General features: G+C 45.1%; 1 protein-coding gene across 12 annotated transcripts in view; it reads left to right on the plus strand.

Moving 5' to 3' along the window:
- The window catches only part of LOC115117107 (type II inositol 3,4-bisphosphate 4-phosphatase-like), a 547,861-nt gene that overhangs the window by 373,275 nt on the left and 149,256 nt on the right, over positions 1–25,330 (plus strand). For all 12 annotated transcript variants that reach the window (XM_065024930.1, XM_065024928.1, XM_065024919.1 and 9 more), the window contains one exon: positions 24,943–25,057. In XM_065024930.1, coding sequence (XP_064881002.1) covers positions 24,943–25,057 — 115 coding nt within the window. The remainder of the gene's footprint in view (positions 1–24,942; positions 25,058–25,330) is intronic.

Consider the following 25,330-nt stretch of genomic DNA (forward strand, 5'->3'; position numbering starts at 1 on the left):
AGAACTGTGCATCTAATTGGCTCCACCGTGTATTGAGAACAGCATGTACCAGTAAAACAAACTTGGACTGTTTTTGTTTGTAAAGTAAAAGTCTACCTGGTTTATTATGGACAGAATGGCGAGACAATTAAAATGTGATTCGAGCAGCAAACAGCCGCGGTGCCACCGCCCTCCTACAGCCCTATCTGAGCAGCAAACGCTTGTCACAACCAGTTGCCGTCAGAATCAGGTTGCTGGGATTTTTCCAAGAGCAATTACGCCTCAAAACCCATCTGTTTTACGCTGGAGGAAAGAGCTGTTTTGTCAGCGCTTTCACACTTCATAAAAAAATAATAATTACGCTTCGATGTCTGCGCTCGTTGCATCCGCCTCTCTCTCTCTCTCTCTCTCTCTCTCTCTCTCTCTCTCTCTCTCTCTCTCTTACTCTGAGTCATTTCAGTGCTTGCGAAAGGGGACGTTCGTTCTCCTCCTGTGTGGTTTTTAATTGAGGGGAAAGCTGCATTCATTGTGGAGGCCGGACGACGTTTTCTCTCCCCTGTTTTCTGTTTCTCCGTGTTCTATAGTGCTTCTGAAGTGGCAGGTTTAAGTACGTTATCTGGGAATGAATGACTAAGGAGACTATTGAGCCCCGTCACTTGATTAATGAATGGTATTCATCCACTGTATCGTGAGGAAGGTCAGTCACTGTTCCTGTTTTCTGTCCTGACATCTCCCGCTCTCATTCAATTGTCATCGATCCACACTTGGCTTTTGAATAACCTGACGTGGATGTCATCTAAAATAGAGTTGTCGTCCCCACCACACACAGACACGCGCACACACACGCATACAGTCCCCAACAAACACACTCTCACTAACACACACACACACAATCCCCAACAAACACACACCACACACAATCCCCAACAAACACACACACACCACACACACACACAATCCCCAACAAACACACTCTCACTAACACACACACACACACACAATCCCCAACAAACACACTCACTAACACACACACACACACAATCCCCAACAAACACACTGTCACTAACACACACACACACACACTCCCCAACAAACACACTGTCACTAACACACACACACACACAATCCCCAACAAACACACTGTCACTAACACACACACACACACACTCCCCAACAAACACACTGTCACTAACACACACACACACACAATCCCCAACAAACACACTGTCACTAACACACACACACACACACTCCCCAACAAACACACTGTCACTAACACACACACACACACACTCCCCAACAAACACACTCTCACACTCTCACAGTGCTGCAAAAAAACACACACAATTCAATCAATGCACTGTGAAAATAATCAAACAAGGCCTGTGTTGAGAACAGTCTACAGGAACCTGGTTGTTTGGGGAATAGTGATTTTATTTCCTTAGAAAACCAAATTGGTAAATGAGAGTGGGTTGACAATGCTAGTCAGGTGAAGGTGTGTGTGTGTGTGTGTGTGCACGCGTTTATCTTTTTTGTCGTGTTTGTACATGCGTGTGTAGGTGAGTCACTGACTGTGGGGTTGGGTTGCTATAAAGAGACATAACTATCTGCAATATTAAAGCTGATCTACCCCCCCCCCCCTCCCCAAATAAATATAAACACATCACTACTCTGTCTTTGCCATCTTTAGAATTCAACAAGATGTCATTCCACATTACCGTAACGACAATATATCTGTTTCTATTCCAATCTCACCCTAACGAGAGAAACAGTTCTTAGTGACAGAGATGAATTAACGTGGACTCTGGCTTTAATTGTAAGCCCCGCCCCTCTAAGGCAACATCACACGGTGTCATTCCCTCCTTCTACGGTGTTTTACATAAACCATGGAGATGTAGATAGCCCTCGACCCGAAGGGCTCAGAGGAAGAACACTTGACAAAATGCTCAAGTATCGCCCAGAAACCACTTTCTCCATGTTAATGATGGATTATAGAGTGTGAACAAATGAGCTAGTCAGACTTGGGACTGCCCTAATTCTCTGGAGAGATATTACACACATAATTCACTGTACTGCAGCGTAGCGTAGCATGCTGGGTATTTTAAAGCATGAATTTTACATTAAAGACGACTAAAAATAGTGTGAGTTTGTTTCTGGTTTGTTCTAGTTCTCTGCTGATATCACACACATACTTTACTGTACTGGTCCATAACATATCGGAACATTTTAATCATGACTTTTACATTCAGTCCTATTCAGTGTTTTTCTTGTTAAAGTCTATCTACACTTTAACTGGGGATTTGTTAATCATGACTTTTACATTTCGACATGCTACTATTGCGGTAGTTTGTCTGTCTAGTTTCATCAACGGACATGAAAAGGTCACAATTCTGTTAGTAGGTTTTAGTAAGGCAACTGGAAGCCATCCAACTGCAGATCAGTCTGTCTGTACAGCGCCAGCCCGGCCGGAGGGTCCCAATGCGATCCTGGTGACCTGTTTGAACAAAGCCTGCAGTGTTGTCACATTGATTGAGGCAGCTCTCCTGAGCACTAAACCCAATTATTGCAGAGTCACGTAAAAAAAAGAGCTCATTCATTCCCAATGAGTGTCTTTGCAACCCTCTTCAGTCCACTGCAGAGGATTCTACAGGGAGGCTGGTTTCTCCATCAACACAACCCTTATGGTAACATCTGTCCTGAATGACCATGTATCTATAATTAGCCACCATCCACCTTTATATAGGTCAAAGATCCAACTTGGAGTCAGACAGATATCCTACTAGGCATAGAGTTATGGGCCTTATAGCGTATTCACTAGCTCTATAGTAGCCCTATATCTTCCTGTATACAGTAGCACATATTTTCCATGTCTGCATGACCACTCCCTCTTGCGATGCGCGACACAGTTCTTAACATGTCCTGAAGGGACTCAACCAACAAACTCCACTTCAGTTGACAAGGAGGAGTAATAGTGGGAGCAAAAAGGAAACTAGCTTTTCTTTAGGGTCCTGCAGTGTATTTCTATCTTATTTTTAGCGTCCCACGGCTAAAGCTTTAGGCCTCTTAAGGGGTAAGCTAAAGTGCTTCGCTGTACTTCTGTTGCTGTCAGGTTTCTTGGTCTCTCTCTGTGGGAGTGTGGTGACTTTGACGTTTCCGTGGAACTTTCCCCTCCCCTGTACTCTCAAGACGCCATTTCAGGGGACCTCTGTGGAGGCGAGACAATTGCCTGTCCTTTCAGTCCTGCGCTCTCACTCACCCTCTCTGTGTTTCTATATGTGACTTTCACTCTCTCTCCTCTCTCTCTCTGTTTCTATATGTGACTTTCACTCTCTCCTCTCTCTCTCTGTTTCTGTATGTGACTTTCACTCTCTCTCCTCTCTTTCTCTGTTTCTGTATGTGACTCTCTCTCCTCTCTTTCTCTGTTTCTGTATGTGACTCTCTCTCCTCTCTCTCTCTGTTTCTGTATGTGACTCTCTCTCCTCTCTCTCTCTGTTTCTGTATGTGACTCTCTCTCCTCTCCTCTCTGTTTCTGTATGTGACTCTCTCTCTCTCTGTTTCTGTATGTGACTCTCTCTCTCTCTCTCCTCTCTCTGTTTCTGTATGTGACTCTCTCTCTCCTCTCTCTGTTTCTGTATGTGACTCTCTCTCCTCTCTCTCCTCTCTGTTTCTGTATGACTCTCTCTCCTCTCTCTCCTCTCTGTTTCTGTATGTGACTCTCTCTCCTCTCTCTGTTTCTGTATGTGACTCTCTCTCTCCTCTCTCTGTTTCTGTATGTGACTCTCTCTCTCCTCTCTCTGTTTCTGTATGTGACTCTCTCTCTCCTCTCTCTGTTTCTGTATGTGACTCTCTCTCCTCTCTCTCCTCTCTGTTTCTGTATGACTCTCTCTCCTCTCTCTCCTCTCTGTTTCTGTATGTGACTCTCTCTCCTCTCTCTGTTTCTGTATGTGACTCTCTCTCTCCTCTCTCTGTTTCTGTATGTGACTCTCTCTCTCCTCTCTCTGTTTCTGTATGTGACTCTCTCTCTCCTCTGTTTCTGTATGTGACTCTCTCTCTCCTCTCTTTCTGTATGTGACTCTCTCTCCTCTCTTTCTGTATGTGACTCTCTCTCCTCTCTGTTTCTGTATGTGACTCTCTCTCCTCTCTCTCCTCTCTATTTCTGTATGTGACTCTCTCTCCTCTCTCTGTTTCTGTATGTGACTCTCTCCTCTCTGTTTCTGTATGAGTCTCTCCTCTCTGTTTCTGTATGTGACTCTCTCTCTCCTCTCTGTTTCTGTATGTGACTCTCTCTCCTCTCTGTTTCTGTATGACTCTCTCTCCTCTCTATCCTCTCTGTTACTGTATGTGACTCTCTCTCTCCTCTCTCTCTGTTTCTGTATGTGACTATCTCTCTCCTCTCTCTCTGTTTCCGTTTGTGACTCTCTCTCTCCTTATCCTCTCTGTTTCTGTAGGACTTTTACTCTCTCTCTCCTCTCTCTCTGTTTCTTTATGTGACTCTCTCTCCTCTCTCTCTGTTTCTTTATGTGACTCTCTCTCTCTCCTCTCTCTCTGTTTCTGTATGTGACTCTCTCTCTCTCCTCTCTCTCTGTTTCTGTATGTGACTTTCACCCTCTCTCTCCTCTCTGTTTCTGTATGTGACTCTCTCTCCTCTCTCTCCTCTCTGTTTCTGTATGTGACTCTCTCTCCTCTCTGTTTCTGTATGTGACTCTCTCTCCTCTCTCTGTTTCTGTATGTGACCCTCTCTCTCCTCTCTCTGTTTCTGTATGTGACTCTCTCTCTCCTCTCTGTTTCTGTATGTGACTCTCTCTCCTCACTGTTTCTGTATGACTCTCTCTCCTCTCTGTTACTGTGTGACTCTCTCTCCTCTCTCTGTTTCTGTATGTGACTCTCTCTCTCCTCTCTCTCTGTTTCTGTATGTGACTCTCTCTCTCTCTCCTCTCTCTCTGTTTCTGTTTGTGACTCTCTCTCTCCTTATCCTCTCTGTTTCTGTAGGACTTTTACTCTCTCTCTCCTCTCTCTCTGTTTCTGTATGTGACTCTCTCTCTCTCCTCTCTCTCTGTTTCTGTATGTGACTCTCTCTCTCTCCTCTCTCTCTGTTTCTGTATGTGACTTTCACCCTCTCTCTCCTCTCTGTTTCTGTATGTGACTCTCTCTCCTCTCTCTCCTCTCTGTTTCTGTATGTGACTCTCTCTCCTCTCTCTGTTTCTGTATGTGACTCTCTCTCCTCTCTCTGTTTCTGTATGTGACTCTCTCTCTCTCTCTCTCTGTTTCTGTATGTGACTCTCTCTCTCCTTATCCTCTCTGTTTCTGTAGGACTTTTACTCTCTCTCTCCTCTCTCTCTGTTTCTGTATGTCTCTCTCTCTCCTCTCTCTGTTTCTGTATGTGACTCTCTCTCCTCTCTCTGTTTCTGTATGTGACTCTCTCTCTCCTCTCTCTCTGTTTCTGTATGTGACTCTCTCTCTCCTTATCCTCTCTGTTTCTGTGGGACTTTTACTCTCTCTCTCCTCTCTCTGTTTCTGTATGTGACCCTCTCTCTCCTCTCTCTGTTTCTGTATGTGACTCTCTCTCTCCTCTCTGTTTCTGTATGTGACTCTCTCTCCTCTCTGTTTCTGTATGACTCTCTCTCCTCTCTCCCCTCTCTGTTACTGTATGTGACTCTCTCTCTCTCTCTGTTTCTGTATGTGACTCTCTCTCTCCTCTCTCTGTTTCTGTATGTGACTCTCTCTCTCTCTCCTCTCTCTCTGTTTCTGTTTGTGACTCTCTCTCTCCTTATCCTCTCTGTTTCTGTAGGACTTTTACTCTCTCTCTCCTCTCTCTCTGTTTCTGTATGTGACTCTCTCTCTCTCCTCTCTCTCTGTTTCTGTATGTGACTCTCTCTCTCTCCTCTCTCTCTGTTTCTGTATGTGACTTTCACCCTCTCTCTCCTCTCTGTTTCTGTATGTGACTCTCTCTCCTCTCTGTTTCTGTATGTGACTCTCTCTCCTCTCTCTGTTTCTGTATGTGACTCTCTCTCCTCTCTCTGTTTCTGTATGTGACTCTCTCTCTCCTCTCTCTCTGTTTCTGTATGTGACTATCTCTCTCCTCTCTCTCTGTTTCCGTTTGTGACTCTCTCTCTCCTTATCCTCTCTGTTTCTGTAGGACTTTTACTCTCTCTCTCCTCTCTCTCTGTTTCTTTATGTGACTCTCTCTCCTCTCTCTCTGTTTCTTTATGTGACTCTCTCTCTCTCCTCTCTCTCTGTTTCTGTATGTGACTCTCTCTCTCTCCTCTCTCTCTGTTTCTGTATGTGACTTTCACCCTCTCTCTCCTCTCTGTTTCTGTATGTGACTCTCTCTCCTCTCTCTCCCTCTCTGTTTCTGTATGTGACTCTCTCTCCTCTCTGTTTCTGTATGTGACTCTCTCTCCTCTCTCTGTTTCTGTATGTGACCCTCTCTCTCCTCTCTGTTTCTGTATGTGACTCTCTCTCTCCTCTCTGTTTCTGTATGTGACTCTCTCTCCTCACTGTTTCTGTATGACTCTCTCTCCTCTCTGTTACTGTGTGACTCTCTCTCCTCTCTCTGTTTCTGTATGTGACTCTCTCTCTCCTCTCTCTCTGTTTCTGTATGTGACTCTCTCTCTCTCTCCTCTCTCTCTGTTTCTGTTTGTGACTCTCTCTCTCCTTATCCTCTCTGTTTCTGTAGGACTTTTACTCTCTCTCTCCTCTCTCTCTGTTTCTGTATGTGACTCTCTCTCTCTCCTCTCTCTCTGTTTCTGTATGTGACTCTCTCTCTCCTTATCCTCTCTGTTTCTGTGGGACTTTTACTCTCTCTCCTCTCTCTGTTTCTGTATGTGACCCTCTCTCTCCTCTCTCTGTTTCTGTATGTGACTCTCTCTCTCCTCTCTGTTTCTGTATGTGACTCTCTCTCCTCTCTGTTTCTGTATGACTCTCTCTCCTCTCTCCCCTCTCTGTTACTGTATGTGACTCTCTCTCCTCTCTCTGTTTCTGTATGTGACTCTCTCTCTCCTCTCTCTCTGTTTCTGTATGTGACTCTCTCTCTCTCTCCTCTCTCTCTGTTTCTGTTTGTGACTCTCTCTCTCCTTATCCTCTCTGTTTCTGTAGGACTTTTACTCTCTCTCTCCTCTCTCTCTGTTTCTGTATGTGACTCTCTCTCTCTCCTCTCTCTCTGTTTCTGTATGTGACTCTCTCTCTCTCCTCTCTCTCTGTTTCTGTATGTGACTTTCACCCTCTCTCTCCTCTCTGTTTCTGTATGTGACTCTCTCTCCTCTCTGTTTCTGTATGTGACTCTCTCTCCTCTCTCTGTTTCTGTATGTGACTCTCTCTCCTCTCTCTGTTTCTGTATGTGACTCTCTCTCTCCTCTCTCTCTGTTTCTGTATGTGACTCTCTCTCTCCTTATCCTCTCTGTTTCTGTAGGACTTTTACTCTCTCTCTCCTCTCTCTCTGTTTCTGTATGTGACTCTCTCTCTCTCCTCTCTCTCTGTTTCTGTATGTGACTCTCTCCCCTCTCTCTGTTTCTGTATGTGACTCTCTCTCCCCTCTCTCTCTGTTTCTGTATGTGACTCTCTCTCTCCTCTCTCTCTCTGTTTCTGTATGTGACTCTCTCTCCTCTCCTCTCTGTTTCTGTATGTGACTCTCTCTCTCTCTCTGTTTCTGTATGTGACTCTCTCTCTCCTCTCTCTGTTTCTGTATGTGACTCTCTCTCTCCTCTCTCTGTTTCTGTATGTGACTCTCTCTCTCTCTCCTCTCTCTCTGTTTCTGTTTGTGACTCTCTCTCTCCTTATCCTCTCTGTTTCTGTAGGACTTTTACTCTCTCTCTCCTCTCTCTCTGTTTCTGTATGTGACTCTCTCTCTCTCTCCTCTCTCTCTGTTTCTGTATGTGACTCTCTCTCTCTCCTCTCTCTCTGTTTCTGTATGTGACTTTCACCCTCTCTCTCCTCTCTGTTTCTGTATGTGACTCTCTCTCCTCTCTCTCCTCTCTGTTTCTGTATGTGACTCTCTCTCCTCTCTGTTTCTGTATGTGACTCTCTCTCCTCTCTCTGTTTCTGTATGTGACTCTCTCTCTCCTCTCTCTCTGTTTCTGTATGTGACTCTCTCTCTCCTTATCCTCTCTGTTTCTGTAGGACTTTTACTCTCTCTCTCCTCTCTCTCTGTTTCTGTATGTGACTCTCTCTCTCTCCTCTCTCTCTGTTTCTGTATGTGACTCTCTCCCCTCTCTCTGTTTCTGTATGTGACTCTCTCTCCCCTCTCTCTCTGTTTCTGTATGTGACTCTCTCTCTCCTCTCCTCTCTGTTTCTGTATGTGACTCTCTCTCTCTCTCTGTTTCTGTATGTGACTCTCTCTCCTCTCTCTGTTTCTGTATGTGACTCTCTCTCTCCTCTCTCTGTTTCTGTATGTGACTCTCTCTCCTCTCTCTCCTCTCTGTTTCTGTATGACTCTCTCTCCTCTCTCTCCTCTCTGTTTCTGTATGTGACTCTCTCTCTCCTCTCTCTGTTTCTGTATGTGACTCTCTCTCTCCTCTCTCTGTTTCTGTATGTGACTCTCTCTCTCCTCTGTTTCTGTATGTGACTCTCTCTCTCCTCTCTTTCTGTATGTGACTCTCTCTCCTCTCTGTATGTGACTCTCTCCTCTCTCTCCTCTCTATTTCTGTATGTGACTCTCTCTCCTCTCTCTCCTCTCTCTCCTCTCTGTTTCTGTATGTGACTCTCTCCTCTCTGTTTCTGTATGAGTCTCTCCTCTCTGTTTCTGTATGTGACCCTCTCTCTCCTCTCTCTGTTTCTGTATGTGACTCTCTCTCTCCTCTCTGTTTCTGTATGTGACTCTCTCTCCTCTCTGTTTCTGTATGACTCTCTCTCCTCTCTCTCCTCTCTGTTACTGTATGTGACTCTCTCTCCTCTCTCTGTTTCTGTATGTGACTCTCTCTCTCCTCTCTCTCTGTTTCTGTATGTGACTCTCTCTCTCTCCTCTCTCTCTGTTTCTGTTTGTGACTCTCTCTCTCCTTATCCTCTCTGTTTCTGTAGGACTTTTACTCTCTCTCTCCTCTCTCTCTGTTTCTGTATGTGACTCTCTCTCTCTCCTCTCTCTCTGTTTCTGTATGTGACTATCTCTCTCTCCTCTCTCTCTGTTTCTGTATGTGACTCTCTCTCCTCTCTCTCCTCTCTGTTTCTGTATGTGACTCTCTCTCCTCTCTGTTTCTGTATGTGACTCTCTCTCCTCTCTGTTTCTGTATGTGACTCTCTCTCCTCTCTCTGTTTCTGTATGTGACCCTCTCTCTCCTCTCTCTGTATGTGACTCTCTCTCTCCTCTCTGTTTCTGTATGTGACTCTCTCTCCTCTCTGTTTCTGTATGACTCTCTCTCCTCTCTCCTCTCTGTTACTGTGTGACTCTCTCTCCTCTCTCTGTTTCTGTATGTGACTCTCTCTCTCTCCTCTCTCTCTGTTTCTGTTTGTGACTCTCTCTCTCCTTATCCTCTCTGTTTCTGTAGGACTTTTACTCTTTCTCTCCTCTCTCTCTGTTTCTGTATGTGACTCTCTCTCTCTCCTCTCTCTCTGTTTCTGTATGTGACTCTCTCTCTCTCCTCTCTCTCTGTTTCTGTATGTGACTTTCACCCTCTCTCTCCTCTCTGTTTCTGTATGTGACTCTCTCTCCTCTCTCTCCTCTCTGTTTCTGTATGTGACTCTCTCTCCTCTCTCTGTTTCTGTATGTGACTCTCTCTCCTCTCTCTCTGTTTCTGTATGTGACTCTCTCTCTCCTTATCCTCTCTGTTTCTGTAGGACTTTTACTCTCTCTCTCCTCTCTCTCTGTTTCTGTATGTCTCTCTCTCTCCTCTCTCTCTGTTTCTGTATGTGACTCTCTCTCCTCTCTCTGTTTCTGTATGTGACTCTCTCTCTCCTCTCTCTCTGTTTCTGTATGTGACTCTCTCTCTCCTTATCCTCTCTGTTTCTGTGGGACTTTTACTCTCTCTCTCCTCTCTCTGTTTCTGTATGTGACCCTCTCTCTCCTCTCTCTGTTTCTGTATGTGACTCTCTCTCTCTCTCTCTCTCTTTCTGTATGTGACTCTCTCTCTCTCTCCTCTCTCTCTGTTTCTGTTTGTGACTCTCTCTCCTCTCTGTTTCTGTAGGACTTTTACTCTCTCTCTGTTTCTGTATGTGACTCTCTCTCTCTCCTCTCTCTGTTTCTGTATGTGACTCTCTCTCCTCTCTCTCTCTGTTTCTGTATGTGACTTTCTCTCTCTCTCCTCTCTGTTTCTGTATGTGACTCTCTCTCCTCTCTCTCCTCTCTGTATGTGACTCTCTCTCTCTCTGTTTCTGTATGTGACTCTCTCTCCTCTCTCTGTTTCTGTATGTGACTCTCTCTCCTCTCTCTCTCTGTTTCTGTATGTGACTCTCTCTCCTCTCTGTTTCTGTATGTGACTCTCTCTCTCTTTCTGTTTCTGTAGGACTTTTCCTCTCTCTCTCTCTCTCTCTGTTTCTGTATGTCTCTCTCTCTCTCCTCTCTCTCTGTTTCTGTATGTGACTCTCTCTCCTCTCTCTGTTTCTGTATGTGACTCTCTCTCTCCTTATCCTCTCTGTTTCTGTGGGACTTTTACTCTCTCTCTCCTCTCTCTTTGTTTCTGTATGTCTCTCTCTCTCCTCTCTCTGTTTCTGTATGTGACTCTCTCTCTCCTTATCCTCTCTGTTTCTGTAGGACTTTTACTCTCTCTCTCCTCTCTCTCTGTTTCTGTATGTGACTCTCTCTCTCTCCTCTCTCTCTGTTTCTGTATGTGACTCTCTCCCCTCTCTCTCTGTTTCTGTATGTGACTCTATCTCCCCTCTCTCTCTGTTTCTGTATGTGACTCTCTCTCTCCTCTCTCTCTCTGTTTCTGTATGTGACTCTCTCTCTCTCTCTGTTTCTGTATGTGACTCTCTCTCTCTCTCTGTTTCTGTATGTGACTCTGTCTCCTCTCTCTGTTTCTGTATGTGACTCTCTCTCTCCTCTCTCTGTTTCTGTATGTGACTCTCTCTCCTCTCTCTCCTCTCTGTTTCTGTATGACTCTCTCTCCTCTCTCTCCTCTCTGTTTCTGTATGTGACTCTCTCTCTCCTCTCTCTGTTTCTGTATGTGACTCTCTCTCTCCTCTCTCTGTTTCTGTATGTGACTCTCTCTCTCCTCTCTCTGTTTCTGTATGTGACTCTCTCTCTCCTCTCTCTGATTCTGTATGTGACTCTCTCTCTCCTCTGTTTCTGTATGTGACTCTCTCTCTCCTCTCTTTCTGTATGTGACTCTCTCTCCTCTCTGTTTCTGTATGTGACTCTCTCCTCTCTCTCCTCTCTATTTCTGTATGTGACTCTCTCTCCTCTCTCTCCTCTCTGTTTCTGTATGTGACTCTCTCCTCTCTGTTTCTGTATGAGTCTCTCCTCTCTGTTTCTGTATGTGACTCTCTCTCCTCTCTCTGTTTCTGTATGTGACCCTCTCTCTCCTCTCTCTGTTTCTGTATGTGACTCTCTCTCTCCTCTCTGTTTCTGTATGTGACTCTCTCTCCTCTCTGTTTCTGTATGACTCTCTCTCCTCTCTCTCCTCTCTGTTACTGTATGTGACTCTCTCTCCTCTCTCTGTTTCTGTATGTGACTCTCTCTCCTCTCTCTCTGTTTCTGTATGTGACTCTCTCTCTCTCCTCTCTCTCTGTTTCTGTTTGTGACTCTCTCTCTCCTTATCCTCTCTGTTTCTGTAGGAATTTTACTCTCTCTCTCCTCTCTCTCTGTTTCTGTATGTGACTCTCTCTCTCTCCTCTCTCTCTGTTTCTGTATGTGACTCTCTCTCTCTCCTCTCTCTCTGTTTCTGTATGTGACTCTCTCTCCTCTCTCTCCTCTCTGTTTCTGTATGTGACTCTCTCTCCTCTCTCTGTTTCTGTATGTGACCCTCTCTCTCCTCTCTCTGTTTCTGTATGTGACTCTCTCTCTCCTCTCTGTTTCTGTATGTGACTCTCTCTCCTCTCTGTTTCTGTATGACTCTCTCTCCTCTCTCTCCTCTCTGTTACTGTGTGACTCTCTCTCCTCTCTCTGTTTCTGTATGTGACTCTCTCTCTCCTCTCTCTCTGTTTCTGTATGTGACTCTCTCTCTCTCTCCTCTCTCTCTGTTTCTGTTTGTGACTCTCTCTCTCCTTATCCTCTCTGTTTCTGTAGGACTTTTACTCTCTCTCTCCTCTCTCTCTGTTTCTGTATGTGACTCTCTCTCTCTCCTCTCTCTCTGTTTCTGTATGTGACTCTCTCTCTCTCCTCTCTCTCTGTTTCTGTATGTCTCTCTCTCTCCTCTCTCTGTTTCTGTATGTGACTCTCTCTCTCCTTATCCTCTCTGTTTCTGTAGGACTTTTACTCTCTCTCTCCTCTCTCTCTGTTTCTGTATGTGACTCTCTCTCTCTCCTCTCTCTTTGTTTCTGTATGTGACTCTCTCTCTCTCCTCTCTCTCTGTTTCTGTATGTGACTCTCTCTCTCCTCTCTCTCTGTTTCTGTATGTGACTCTCTCTCTCCTCTCTCTCTGTTTCTGTATGTGACTCTCTCTCTCCTCTCTCTCTGTTTCTGTATGTGACTCTCTCTCTCCTCTCTCTCTGTTTCTGTATGTGACTTTCACCCTCTCTCTCCTCTCTGTTTCTGTATGTGACTCTCTCTCCTCTCTCTGTTTCTGTATGTGCCTCTCTATCTCTCCTCTCTCTCTGTTTCTGTATGTGACTCTCTCTCTCCTCTCTCTCTGTTTCTGTATGTGACTCTCTCTCTCTCTCTGTTTCTGTATGTGACTCTCTCTCTCTCTCTCCTCTCTGTTACTGTATGTGACTCTCTCTCTCTCTCTCTCTCTCCTCTCTGTTACTGTATTTGACTCTCTCTCTCTCTCTCTCTCCTCTCTGTTTCTGTATGTGACTCTCTCTCTCCTCTCTCTGTTTCTGTATGTGACTCTCTCTCCTCTCTCTCCTCTCTGTTTCTGTATGACTCTCTCTCCTCTCTCTCCTCTCTGTTTCTGTATGTGACTCTCTCTCCTCTCTCTGTTTCTGTATGTGACCCTCTCTCTCCTCTCTCTGTTTCTGTATGTGACTCTCTCTCTCCTCTCTGTTTCTGTATGTGACTCTCTCTCCTCTCTGTTTCTGTATGACTCTCTCTCCTCTCTCTCCTCTCTGTTACTGTATGTGACTCTCTCTCCTCTCTCTGTTTCTGTATGTGACTCTCTCTCCTCTCTCTGTTTCTGTATGTGACTCTCTCTCTCCTCTCTCTCTGTTTCTGTATGTGACTCTCTCTCTCCTTATCCTCTCTGTTTCTGTAGGACTTTTACTCTCTCTCTCCTCTCTCTGTTTCTGTATGTGACTCTCTCTCTCCTCTCTCTCTGTTTCTGTATGTGACTCTCTCTCCTCTCTCTGTTTCTGTATGTGACTCTCTCTCCTCTCTCTGTTTCTGTATGTGACTCTCTCTCTCCTTATCCTCTCTGTTTCTGTAGGACTTTTACTCTCTCTCTCCTCTCTCTCTGTTTCTGTATGTGACTCTCTCCCCTCTCTCTCTGTTTCTGTATGTGACTATCTCTCCCCTCTCTCTGTGTTTCTGTATGTGACTCTCTCTCTCCTCTCTCTCTGTTTCTGTATGTGACTCTCTCTCTCCTCTCTCTCTCTGTTTCTGTATGTGACTCTCTCTCTCCTCTCTCTCTGTTTCTGTATGTGACTTTCACCCTCTCTCTCCTCTCTGTTTCTGTATGTGACTCTCTCTCCTCTCTCTCTGTTTCTGTATGTGACTCTCTCTCTCCTCTCTCTCTGTTTCTGTATGTGACTCTCTCTCTCTCCTCTCTGTTTCTGTATGTGACTCTCTCTCTCTCTCTCTCTCCTCTCTGTTACTGTATGTGACTCTCTATCTCTCTCTCTCTCTCCTCTCTGTTACTGTATGTGACTCTCTCTCTCTCTCTCTCCTCTCTGTTACTGTATGTGACTCTCTCTCTCTCTCTCTCTCCTCTCTGTTTCTGTATGTGACTCTCTCTCTCTCTCCTCTCTGTTTCTGTATGTGACTCTCTCTCTCTCTCTCCTCTCTGTTTCTGTATGTGACTCTCTCTCTCTCTCTCTCTCTCCTCTCTGTTTCTGTATGTGACTCTCTCCCCTCTCTCCCCTCTCTGTTACTGTATGTGACTCTCTCTCCTCTCTGTTACTGTATGTGACTCTCTCTCCTCTCTCTGTTTCTGTATGTGACTCTCTCTCTCCTCTCTCTCTGTTTCTGTATGTGACTCTCTCTCTCCTTATCCTCTCTGTTTCTGTAGGACTTGTACTCTCTCTCTCCTCTCTCTCTGTTTCTGTATGTCTCTCTCTCTCTCCTCTCTCTGTTTCTGTATGTGACTCTCTCTCTCCTTATCCTCTCTGTTTCTGTAGGACTTTTACTCTCTCTCTCCTCTCTCTCTGTTTCTGTATGTGACTCTCTCTCTCTCCTCTCTCTCTGTTTCTGTATGTGACTCTCTCTCTCCTCTCTCTGTTTCTGTATGTGACTCTCTCTCTCCTCTCTCTCTGTTTCTGTATGTGACTCTCTCTCCCCTCTCTCTCTGTTTCTGTATGTGACTCTCTCTCTCCTCTCTCTCTGTTTCTGTATGTGACTCTCTCTCTCCTCTCTCTCTGTTTCTGTATGTGACTTTCACCCTCTCTCTCCTCTCTGTTTCTGTATGTGACTCTCTCTCCTCTCTCTCCTCTCTGTTTCTGTATGTGACTCTCTCTCCTCTCTCTGTTTCTGTATGTGACTCTCTCTCTCTCCCCTCTCTCTGTTTCTGTATGTGACTCTCTCTCTCCTCTCTCTCTGTTTCTGTATGTGACTCTCTCTCTCCTCTCTCTCTGTTTCTGTATGTGACTCTCTCTCTCCTCTCTCTCTGTTTCTGTATGACTCTCTCTCCTCTCTCTGTTTCTGTATGTGACTCTCTCTCTCCTTATCCTCTCTGTTTCTGTAGGACTTTTACTCTCTCTCTCCTCTCTCTCTGTTTCTGTTTGTGACTCTCTCTCTCCTTATCCTCTCTGTTTCTGTAGGACTTTTACTCTCTCTCTCCTCTCTCTCTGTTTCTGTATGTGACTCTCTCTCTCCTCTTTGTTTCTGTATGTGACTCTCTCTCTCCTCTCTCTGTTTCTGTATGTGACTCTCTCTCCTCTCTCTCTGTTACTGTATGTGACTCTCTCTCTCCTCTCTCTCTGTTACTGTATGTGACTCTCTCTCTCCTCTCTCTGTTTCTGTATGACTGTGACTCTCTCTCTCCTCTCTCTCTGTTACTGTATGTGACTCTCTCTCTCCTCTCTCTGTTTCTGTATGACTGTGACTCTCTCTCTCCTCTCTCTCTGTTTCTGTATGACTTTCACTCTCTCTCTCCTCTCTCTCTGTTTCTGTATGACTTTCACTCTCTCTCACCTCTCTGTTTCCGTATGTGACTCTCTCTCTCCCCTCTCTCTCTGTTTCTGTATGTGACTCTCTCTCTCATCTCTCTCTGTTTCTGTATGTGACTCTCTCTCTCCTCTCTCTCTGTTTCTGTATGTGACTCTCTCTCTCCTCTCTCTCTGTTTCTGTATGTGACTCTCTCTCTCCTCTCTCTCTGTTTCTGTATGTGACTCTCTCTCTCCTCTCTCTCTGTTTCTGTATGTGACTCTCTCTCTCCTCTCTCTCTGTTTCTGTATGTGACTCTCTCTCTCCTCTTTGTTTCTGTATGTGACTCTCTCTCTCCTCTCTCTGTTTCTGTATGTGACTCTCTCTCCTCTCTGTTTCTGTATGACTTTCACTCTCTCTCTCCTCTCTGTTTCTGTGTGTGACTTTCACTCTCTCTCTCCTGTCTCTCTGTTTTTGTTTGTGACTCTCTCTCTCCTCTCTCTCTGTTTCTGTATGTGACTATCTCTCTCCTCTCTCTCTGTTTATGTATGTGACTCTCTCTCTCCTCTCTCTCTGTTTCTGTATGTGACTCTCTCTCTCCCCTCTCTCTGTTTCTGTATGTGACTCTCTCCTCTCTTTCTGTTTCTGTATATGACTCTCTCCTCTCTTTCTGTTTCTGTATGTCACTCTCTCTCTCTCCTCTCTCTGTTTCTGTATGTGACTCTCTCTCTCTTGTGGTTGACTAGAAGGCAGAAACAGGGCACTCTTTCTCACATTGCTCATGTTTCTATTTTCTCTCTACCTGACTGTCATTTCCTTTGTCTGTCTTGAACTTCCTGCCCTGGGCTTTTTGTGCTCAATCTTCTAGACACCTTTGCAGCTGACCCGGCCCAAGGCATTGCATGTCAGGGCTGATGGGAAGGCCTAGCCAAGATTGGGAGAAACCCTGCATGCGTCTTACTGTCCTCTCCATCGATTGGTTTATTTATGCCTCACTCCAACCCCTGATAGGCCCACTCAATCAAGACTAAAACCTTGATGCCTTGTCAGGACAGTTTCTAAACTGTAGTTTGTTCCAGTCCAGTTTCCACGCTTTCATGCTTCAATGACTCAGAGACTACAGTGACCTTCGATACAAATTTAATCTTCTTCTCCCCATGTAAGGACCCTCGGATATGGTTGTAGCATCTGTTACAAGCAGCTTTATTGGGTTATAGGGGACTGTTTAAAGTGATTGTGATGAATGAATCAGGTCCCTCAGTATAGGTGGCGGTGGCCAAGCCAAAGTCTCCACTACACAGCCCCAGCAGCTGTTAGATGTCACTATGGCTCAGGGCTTTAACTGATTGGCTGGAGTCATGATTCTGAACAGCAGTCACAAAATGGCCGCCATCGGTCAGTTTAGGATAGGTGTGCATTAGTTGCTCTAGTGCAGTTGCAGCCTTTTGTGCTTCCTGAATGGGTCATGAGAATTTAAGGAAGTGAAATGGGTTTGAGTAGAAAAGAAAATGGTTTCTCTGAGGAGAAAAAAGAGGAAATTATTTCCAACTTGATATTTCACAGAACAAAGAGTTGTTACGTTTTACACTCTCCCTGAGCAAATCATCTCATTTATGGAGCCATTCTTTATTGACTCCAGTTTGGTTGTAATATTCATGGCTCGTATACGTGTCAAAACCAAGGTTCTTTCAATCCAAATTACCACAGACACAGGCAGACAATATATTACTTTTTTCTTGGTATTAAAAGGGCATTACAGGATAAAAGCAACACAGAACAAAACACAAGAACATGCCTGGGCATGCTCACACCACATGCACGCTAGAGTCCACAGTTGTTTAGCTTGGAGCATTCGCCGCTTCGCCGTTGGCATCACAGGGTTCCGATGCGGTGGTGGTTGCCTTGGCAGCCTCGTCGTAGCAGGCCCTCGTCTGGAGACGGTGGAGAAAGCTTCATCAGTAACGTCATCAAATTTCAGGTCTGTTGTGCGCAAACTTGAACACGGTGGAAATTCTGTGCAACTTCCAGTGCGCATTTACTGTGAGCACTGAGGCTGTACCCGCTTTAAGGTACAGTTTTAAGTGTCCATGTACCAAAGTGACCTACCATCAAAAGCAATGGATAAAATGCATCCCATAACATTTTAACATGGAAATAGCTCTTCTATCATGCAGCCTACAGTAGCAGCCAAAGTGTGGTGTTCAATGTAGGCCTACATTCCATGAGACTTTTGAAAAAAAACATTAACCTGTTTAGCCACTTGTTCTTCAGACAAGGAGGTGACTGAAAATGTTGTTGTTTGATGCAACAAAAAAAACACTTTACAAAATAAAAATGCATTATCATTCCCATACCATTATTCCAGAGAATCAAACAAATGTATGCTACCCTCTGCCTAGGGCTTGAATATGCTAAGTAGCCAAGTCTTAAAATACAATACTGCCCCTTTAAGACAAAAGAAAAGCTCTTTACTATTCGTTTTTCAAATATGTCTTGAAATCTGCACGTTTGGTGCTCTTGTAGGAAGCAATCAGTCCCCTATTGCTGACTCCCTGGGCTAATAACTCACTAACTAGCAAAGGAAATTAACTAAATGTGCACACGTGGCTACATGCAGCTTTTGTTTGGATCTCAAAACAAGCGCTTCTACTACAGGCTACTCATGCTGAAAACACAGTCCAGTTCAGAGTAAATGGCACATGGCAGCTCAGATTTTTTTTAATGTCGCACAAATCTGTGTAGAGTACGGGCTGAGTAGTGTGTGACAATGCAATAGAATCCTCCTAGAATCCTATGTGTTCTGTTTTGGTATGTTGCAACTCTAGAACAGAGCTCACCAACCTTTTCTGAGTCAAGATCACTTTGAGTAAAAAGCAGGCCGAGATCTACCGCTCCAAGTTTCTTTTTACATGACTTAAAAACTTGTAAGCCTATGCAACATTAACCAATTAAAAACAGTACTGTAGCAATGACTTTTGTGCAGTAAGTTATAGACCCAATACATAATAACTGCATATTGGTTTTGCTTGAATTGCACTTCCAATGCATTGTTGTTCGGGCCATTTTTTTTTACAATTGTATTTCAACATTTGAGGTAGGCTATATAATCACACAGGTAATAGATCCGTGGTTGTATTACTTGTGAAGCACAGCTGAGTGAGCATACATTAAAATCATGAGCTTTTTATTTTATTGGGCTGATGGTGCCTGCGTCTGATGCTTAGTCTCGGCGGAGGGAGAGAGCCACAGACTGAGGGCCTGTCTCTCAACACCCCACCGCTCCTCCTTTCCTCCACTGACCAAAAAGGGAGACCGTCTTCCAGCTGATGGTGTCGCACGCATTATTTCTGCCTAATGCACAAATTCATGCTGTTACTCCTAGAGTATGAACAGAGAAATTGAAGAATTGCTGATAATAACAAGAATGCATTCATTACTGCTGCAGTGCTTGTTTTAGCGCTGAGTGGAAATGGGAAGAATGTGCATTTAAAAAGTGTTGAATACAAAGTCTTGACAGTGCTGAGTAAGAACGTAAACATGAACATATAAACAGCAGCTCTTTGCTCGTTGACAGTCTCTCTCTGGTCTTGGTTTTAAACGCTTTGAAATCTCACAGTATCAATTTTGCTGTAGCTTTCTTTTATGCCTGCTAAGTTACTGCAGACACGGTCATCTGAGCCATCCGATTGGCCAGCGGTAGGCCAACAGTGCACTTGAACTGGCTATCTGGGCCCGCCAGGAAGGCAGAGTTTGCACCTTCAGACACCTGAAATGGTTCAAAATGGCAACATTTAATCCACCCGGCGCACAGGACAGCTGAATCAGGTGCACCTTCCTCCCAACAACCCAAGAACAACAAAAATAGGAACACAAGGCTTTATCATTGGGTTTTTTACAGAAATGTTTGGTGATCGACTAGGAATGTCTTGAAGATCGACCAGTTGATAGCGATCGACCGGTTGGTGACCACAGCTCTAGAAAATTGAGTGAAGTTCATTCTTATGTTTCTCTCTGTGGGCTGATGTTTCTGTGCGCAAAGCTTGGTCACACTCATCCAGTCACAGCCTGTGTCACCTGTCCTCTTCCATTGCTAGCTTGAATCTGCTGAACAATGCTCCTCTCCTCTGGTGTGGGGGTTACGACTCAGGTCCCTGACTAACACTCCTTATCACAGCTAGTCAAACACTGAGAAGGAGGTTAACCAATTCAAAGTAAAGGAAGTCACTCAAATAAGGAAATAAGAAATAAACCGAAACACCACACGATAGGATACATATTTAAAGCCCTTCTAGGTTAATACATTCAAAATAAAGCACACATTGATGGAATAAAGTTGAAGGACTAAATTGAGTGACTTGCATTTCATCACCCAGACTGGTATGAGTAATTAGTACAGATTTGTGTCACTTGGAGACATGTTTGCAAACTGAAGAAGGGTTACAAAATAAATCAACCTTAAATGCAATAATAACGTCCTTAATAACTAATTGTTTTGTGAACGATTCTAAATATGCGACAGGCACTTGAAAGACGTACCTCATCAATTGTTTTACCTCATATTCATCATCTCCAGAACCAATGCACGTTCATACCAGTGTTTACTTTACAAACGGCATCCAAGTGCCCCTTTAAGCACATCCATTTTAGTGTCTCTCTAACGAAGCTGCTCTGATTTAAGCACTGTCACAAAAAGTGAACTCTGGGCCAATTATTAGATGAGGACAGTTGAGCGGGGAGATCACAGGCGGGCAGAGCAATCTGTAGATGCTGTTCAATGCCAACTCCACAACCGAGGAAGAGGAGGTGGAGAAATCGTGGGAGGATGGAGGAGAGGAGCTTATTTACTGTCCATCTTCTTTTTCCGGCAGCGCTCCGCAGCAGGCAGCTACAAAGGTCATTTGAGGTCAATCACAGCTCTAACAGATTGTAGCTGCGCTGCTCGGTACAACCATCTTGTCAGGAAGGCAACTTCTGTTCGCGCGGCCGCTTGATTTGAACCAAGTTCTCCTTAACCTGCCTTTTAAGCTATAATGGTAATTATCACTCTCTCACACACACACACACACACACACACACACACACACACACACACACACACACACAAACTGATGTCAGAAAACTGTGAAAGCGCGGTATTTTAAAGATGCCAAGTATATGACATATCACCCCCCATCCGTGTGCAAGCTACAGTCTGTACAACTATGACATCATCTCCCATCGCTCCCACACATAAATCGATTACCTTAAAGACGTTCTCCAGCTATTTGTTTTACTTTTACTGTTGGAAAGCAATATCCCAAATATACAGTGGGGAGAACAAATTAGTGCAAATGAATTACTTAAAAATCATACAATGTGATTTTCTGGATTTTTGTTTTAGGTTCCATCGCTCACAGTTCAAGTGTACCTATGATAAAACATTACAGACCTCTACATGCTTTGTAAGTGGGAAAACCTGCAAAATCGGCAGTGTATCAAATACTTGTTCTCCCCACTGTACATACAGTGAAGTACACACACTAAAAGGCAAAAAAAAATGTTTGCGCAAAATAGTGTTGTTTTTAGCCACAGCTGCAAACTTCAAGGAGCTGGTCTGATGGGGAGATGTGATGTCATCGGCCTCTCCCCTTTCTTGAGGAGCCATAGAGAACAAAAGAGGATACCTGGACCACCTATTGAGAGGTGCCTTTTGTGAAGTCTATCACATGATAAATGATCTGCAAATGAGACTGGAGCAGGAGTTTACAGCCTTGCATGGAGTATTAGGAGTAGGACTTTAAAGCTATACTGTTTAAGTGCAATGTTTCATTATGGTAAGGCGCTCAAGCAATCTGGAAAGTGTACCTAGGTGGGCCACTGTAGCCCCGTTGCAGTAACGGTGGTGGTCTGCTAGCTGTGTAACAGGTGTTAAAAACAACGACATGCTCATCTCATTTTCTCCATTATAAGCCGAGGGAACGAGCGGCTCGATCTGGGCTGACCATGTTTACTCAAAGTTAGGGTGACTTTCCGGAATGTTCTCTGTGTGGTGGAGAGGGGGATGAGGGATGAGTGGAAAAGGATGGAGAGGAGGTGGGTTGGGTTGGGGGGGGTACCAAGAAAGATAAACACAAGCAGATGTCTGGCATGTGTTCTGGGATCCATCAACAGACTTATATCTCTCTGTGTAGCAAGGGACCGCCGTGTGTAAATGAGTCTCAGAGCGAGAACGCCACTGCTGCAGTTCCCCGAGTCCCTCTTCAGATCAGTCTCTTCTCCCTCTCTGTCCTTCAACTCACTATCCCTCCCTTCCTCTCCACGGGGTAGCATCCCCTTCTATCTCTCTCCAGGCCCAGAGTACCTCTCCAGACCCCTCTCTTCTCCCTCTCCATCCCTCACCATCCCTCTCTTCTCCTTCTCTCCCCGGGGTGTCGTCCCCCTCTCCTCCCCCCTCGCTCTCTCTCTCCCTCTCGCACCCCAGGCTTTGGCTGTGATTATGATAGCCCTTAATTGTCCACTGGGAGTGGGACCAGGCCCATTAGCGCTAGATCAATCTGACTGGGGGATTAGATCACACATGCTGCTAGCTTAATACCCAGGGAGAATTGTTCATTTAAGTGTGTGTGTGCGCGTGTGTGAGTGCCTGTGTGTGACGAACTACTGCTGTCAATGGATTTCCCATCAGATCATTGGTTAGAAATGTAATTGGGGCTCCCTAATATGAGAACGGTGGTATCTGTTCTGTATCTGTCACTGAAGGAGGGAGAGGGTGTGTAAGTCAGTGATTTGACCACAATGTGCTGGGGTTACACGAAGCAACTTGGACGCAGCCATGTTGCTTTTTGGATTGCTTCATGCAACACCCACAGCAACTGATAAGCAAATTCATCTGCAACTTGGTGGCATCCAGATCAGTTGCAAATGTTTCAACTTTTGTGAAACTCGTTGCAAACAACACAATCAAAACGAATGCTTTTGTCGCGTGATCCATTCGAAGGTACAGAATTCCGACCCAGTTGTCATGTCAACACAGCTGTCGCTCACGCTGCCTGTTGCTGCCGGAACCACCATCAAGGTTGATAGAAGCGACATGGTTAGTTAAACGGGAGCTGTATAAATAGACATTGGCATCATGGCTAGTAAAGGTTTATGTATGTGGTTTGGCTGTCAATAAACCCAGACCAGTTTCAACTACCTAGCCTAAGCTTAGTTAGTTGCTAGCCTAAGCTTAGTTAGTTGATAGCCTAAGCTTAGTTAGTTGCTAGCCTAAGCTTAGTTAGTTGCTAGCCTAAGCTTAGTTAGTTGCTAGCCTAAGCTTAGTTAGTTGCTAGACTAAGCTTAGTTAGTTGCTAGACTAAGCTTAGTTAGTTGCTAGACTAAGCTTAGTTAGTTGCTAGCCTAAGCTTAGTTAGTTGCTAGCCTAAGCTTAGTTAGTTGCTAGACTAAGCTTAGTTAGTTGCTAGACTAAGCTTAGTTAGTTGCTAGCTTGGTTAGTTAGTCGATAGCCAGCTAGCCAGCTAGAACAGTGCTGGCAGTTTCAATTTGGCTAGCTACATTGTACAGACAGCATTTTTTTCTAAATCATCAACGAAAAGGTTCGATTAACAAATTATTAGTGAAAATCACAATGAGGTGATTTACCCAATAAATGACTGGGAGTTTACATATGGAGTGTGCAACTCTTTTGATTTGTATAGCTTATTGAATCACAATGTAACGCAACAGATGCCATTGGTTTAGAATTTTCAAACTACATTGTTGCATGTCATTTCAATGGTGTTTCAGTTGCTCCGTGTATCAGCAAAGTTGATTGAGATGATGTCACTTGCAACTGCAACAAACATTTCTTGAGAAACTCCAGCCTACAGTCTCTCTTGACCTCTCATTGTCTGTTCCTCACCACCTCTTATTTACTCCATCTACACCTCTATTCTCTGTCCCATTGGCTTCTTCATCTACACCACTATTCTCTGTTCCTTTGGCTGCTCCAGCTACACCTCTATTCTCTGTCCCATTGGCTGCTCCATCTACACCTCTATTCTCTGTCCCATTGGCTGCTCCATCTACACCTCTATTCTCTGTCCCATTGGCTGCTCCATCTACACCTCTATTCTCTGTCCCATTGGCTGCTCCATCTACACCTCTATTCTCTGTCCCATTGGCTGCTCCATCTACACCTCTATTCTCTGTCCCATTGGCTGCTCCATCTACACGTCTATTTTCTGTCCCATTGGCTGCTCCATCTACACCTCTATTCTCTGTCCCATTGGCTGCTCCATCTACACCTCTATTCTCTGTCCCATTGGCTGCTCCATCTACACCTCTATTCTCTGTCCCTTTGGCTGCTCCATCTACACCACTATTCTCTGTCCCATTGGCTGCTCCATCTACACCTCTATTCTCTGTCCCATTGGCTGCTCCATCTACACCTCTATTCTCTGTCCCTTTGGCTGCTCCATCTACACCACTATTCTCTGTCCCATTGGCTGCTCCATCTACACCTCTATTCTCTGTCCCATTGGCTGCTCCATCTACACCTCTATTCTCTGTCCCATTGGCTGCTCCATCTACACCTCTATTCTCTGTCCCATTTGGCTGCTCCATCTACACCTCTATTCTCTGTCCCATTGGCTGCTCCATCTACATCTCTATTCTCTGTCCCATTGGCTGCTCCATCTACACCTCTATTCTCTGTCCCATTGGCTGCTCCATCTACACGTCTATTTTCTGTCCCATTGGCTGCTCCATCTACACCTCTATTCTCTGTCCCATTGGCTGCTCCATCTACACCTCTATTCTCTGTCCCATTGGCTGCTCCATCTACACCTCTATTCTCTGTCCCTTTGGCTGCTCCATCTACACCACTATTCTCTGTCCCATTGGCTGCTCCATCTACACCTCTATTCTCTGTCCCATTGGCTGCTCCATCTACACCTCTATTCTCTGTCCCTTTGGCTGCTCCATCTACACCACTATTCTCTGTCCCATTGGCTGCTCCATCTACACCTCTATTCTCTGTCCCATTGGCTGCTCCATCTACACCTCTATTCTCTGTCCCATTGGCTGCTCCATCTACACCTCTATGCTCTGTCCCATTTGGCTGCTCCATCTACACCTCTATTCTCTGTCCCATTGGCTGCTCCATCTACACCTCTATTCTCTGTCCCATTTGGCTGCTCCATCTACACCTCTATTCTCTGTCCCATTGGCTGCTACATCTACACCACTATTCTCTGTCCCATTGGCTGCTCCATCTACACCTCTATTCTCTGTTCCATTGGCTGCTCCATCTACACCTCTATTCTCTGTCCCATTGGCTGCTCCATCTACACCTCTATTCTCTGTCCCATTGGCTGCTCCATCTACACCTCTATTCTCTGTTCCATTGGCTGCTCCATCTACACCTCTATTCTCTGTCCCATTTGGCTCCTCCATCTACACCTCTATTCTCTGTCCCATTTGGCTGCTCCATCTACACCTCCATTCTCTGTCCCATTTGGCTGCTTCATCTACACCTCTATTCTCTGTCCCATTGGCTGCTCCATCTGCACCTCTATTCTCTGTCCCATTGGCTGCTCCATCTGCACTTCTGTTCTCAATCTCGCTTCTGCCCTCTTTTCTCTCTCGTTCCCGTAGTTGACACTCTGTCCACTCTCCCTCAGGTCTTCTGATGGTGTGTTGGCGGTGGGGACAGTGTTGGTGAGCCGTGTGAACATGGGGGAGATGGAGGAGGGGGACTTGGATCACATCACGGCCGACGTGCAGCAGGCCCAGAAGGTGAGGACGTGTGTGTGTGTGTGTGTGTGTGTGTATGTGTGTGAGAGTCGTTCCCCTCCAGATATCTCGGCTAGCACTAATGCTTGCAGGATTAGTCTGTCACTGCTCAAGTGGCCCAATGAGATTCATCAAGCCCTTACAGCCCTTGGATCCTGTGTGTGTGTGTGGTGGGTGGGTGGGGGGGGGGGGGGGGTGTAAAAGTGTGACGAGAGGGTGAGAGTGGGATAGGGACTCTTAGATACTGAATATGTTTATCATGTGTGTGTGCGTACG

Source organism: Oncorhynchus nerka, linkage group LG11, assembly GCF_034236695.1.
Source record: "Oncorhynchus nerka isolate Pitt River linkage group LG11, Oner_Uvic_2.0, whole genome shotgun sequence".
Lineage (NCBI taxonomy): Eukaryota > Metazoa > Chordata > Actinopteri > Salmoniformes > Salmonidae > Oncorhynchus > Oncorhynchus nerka.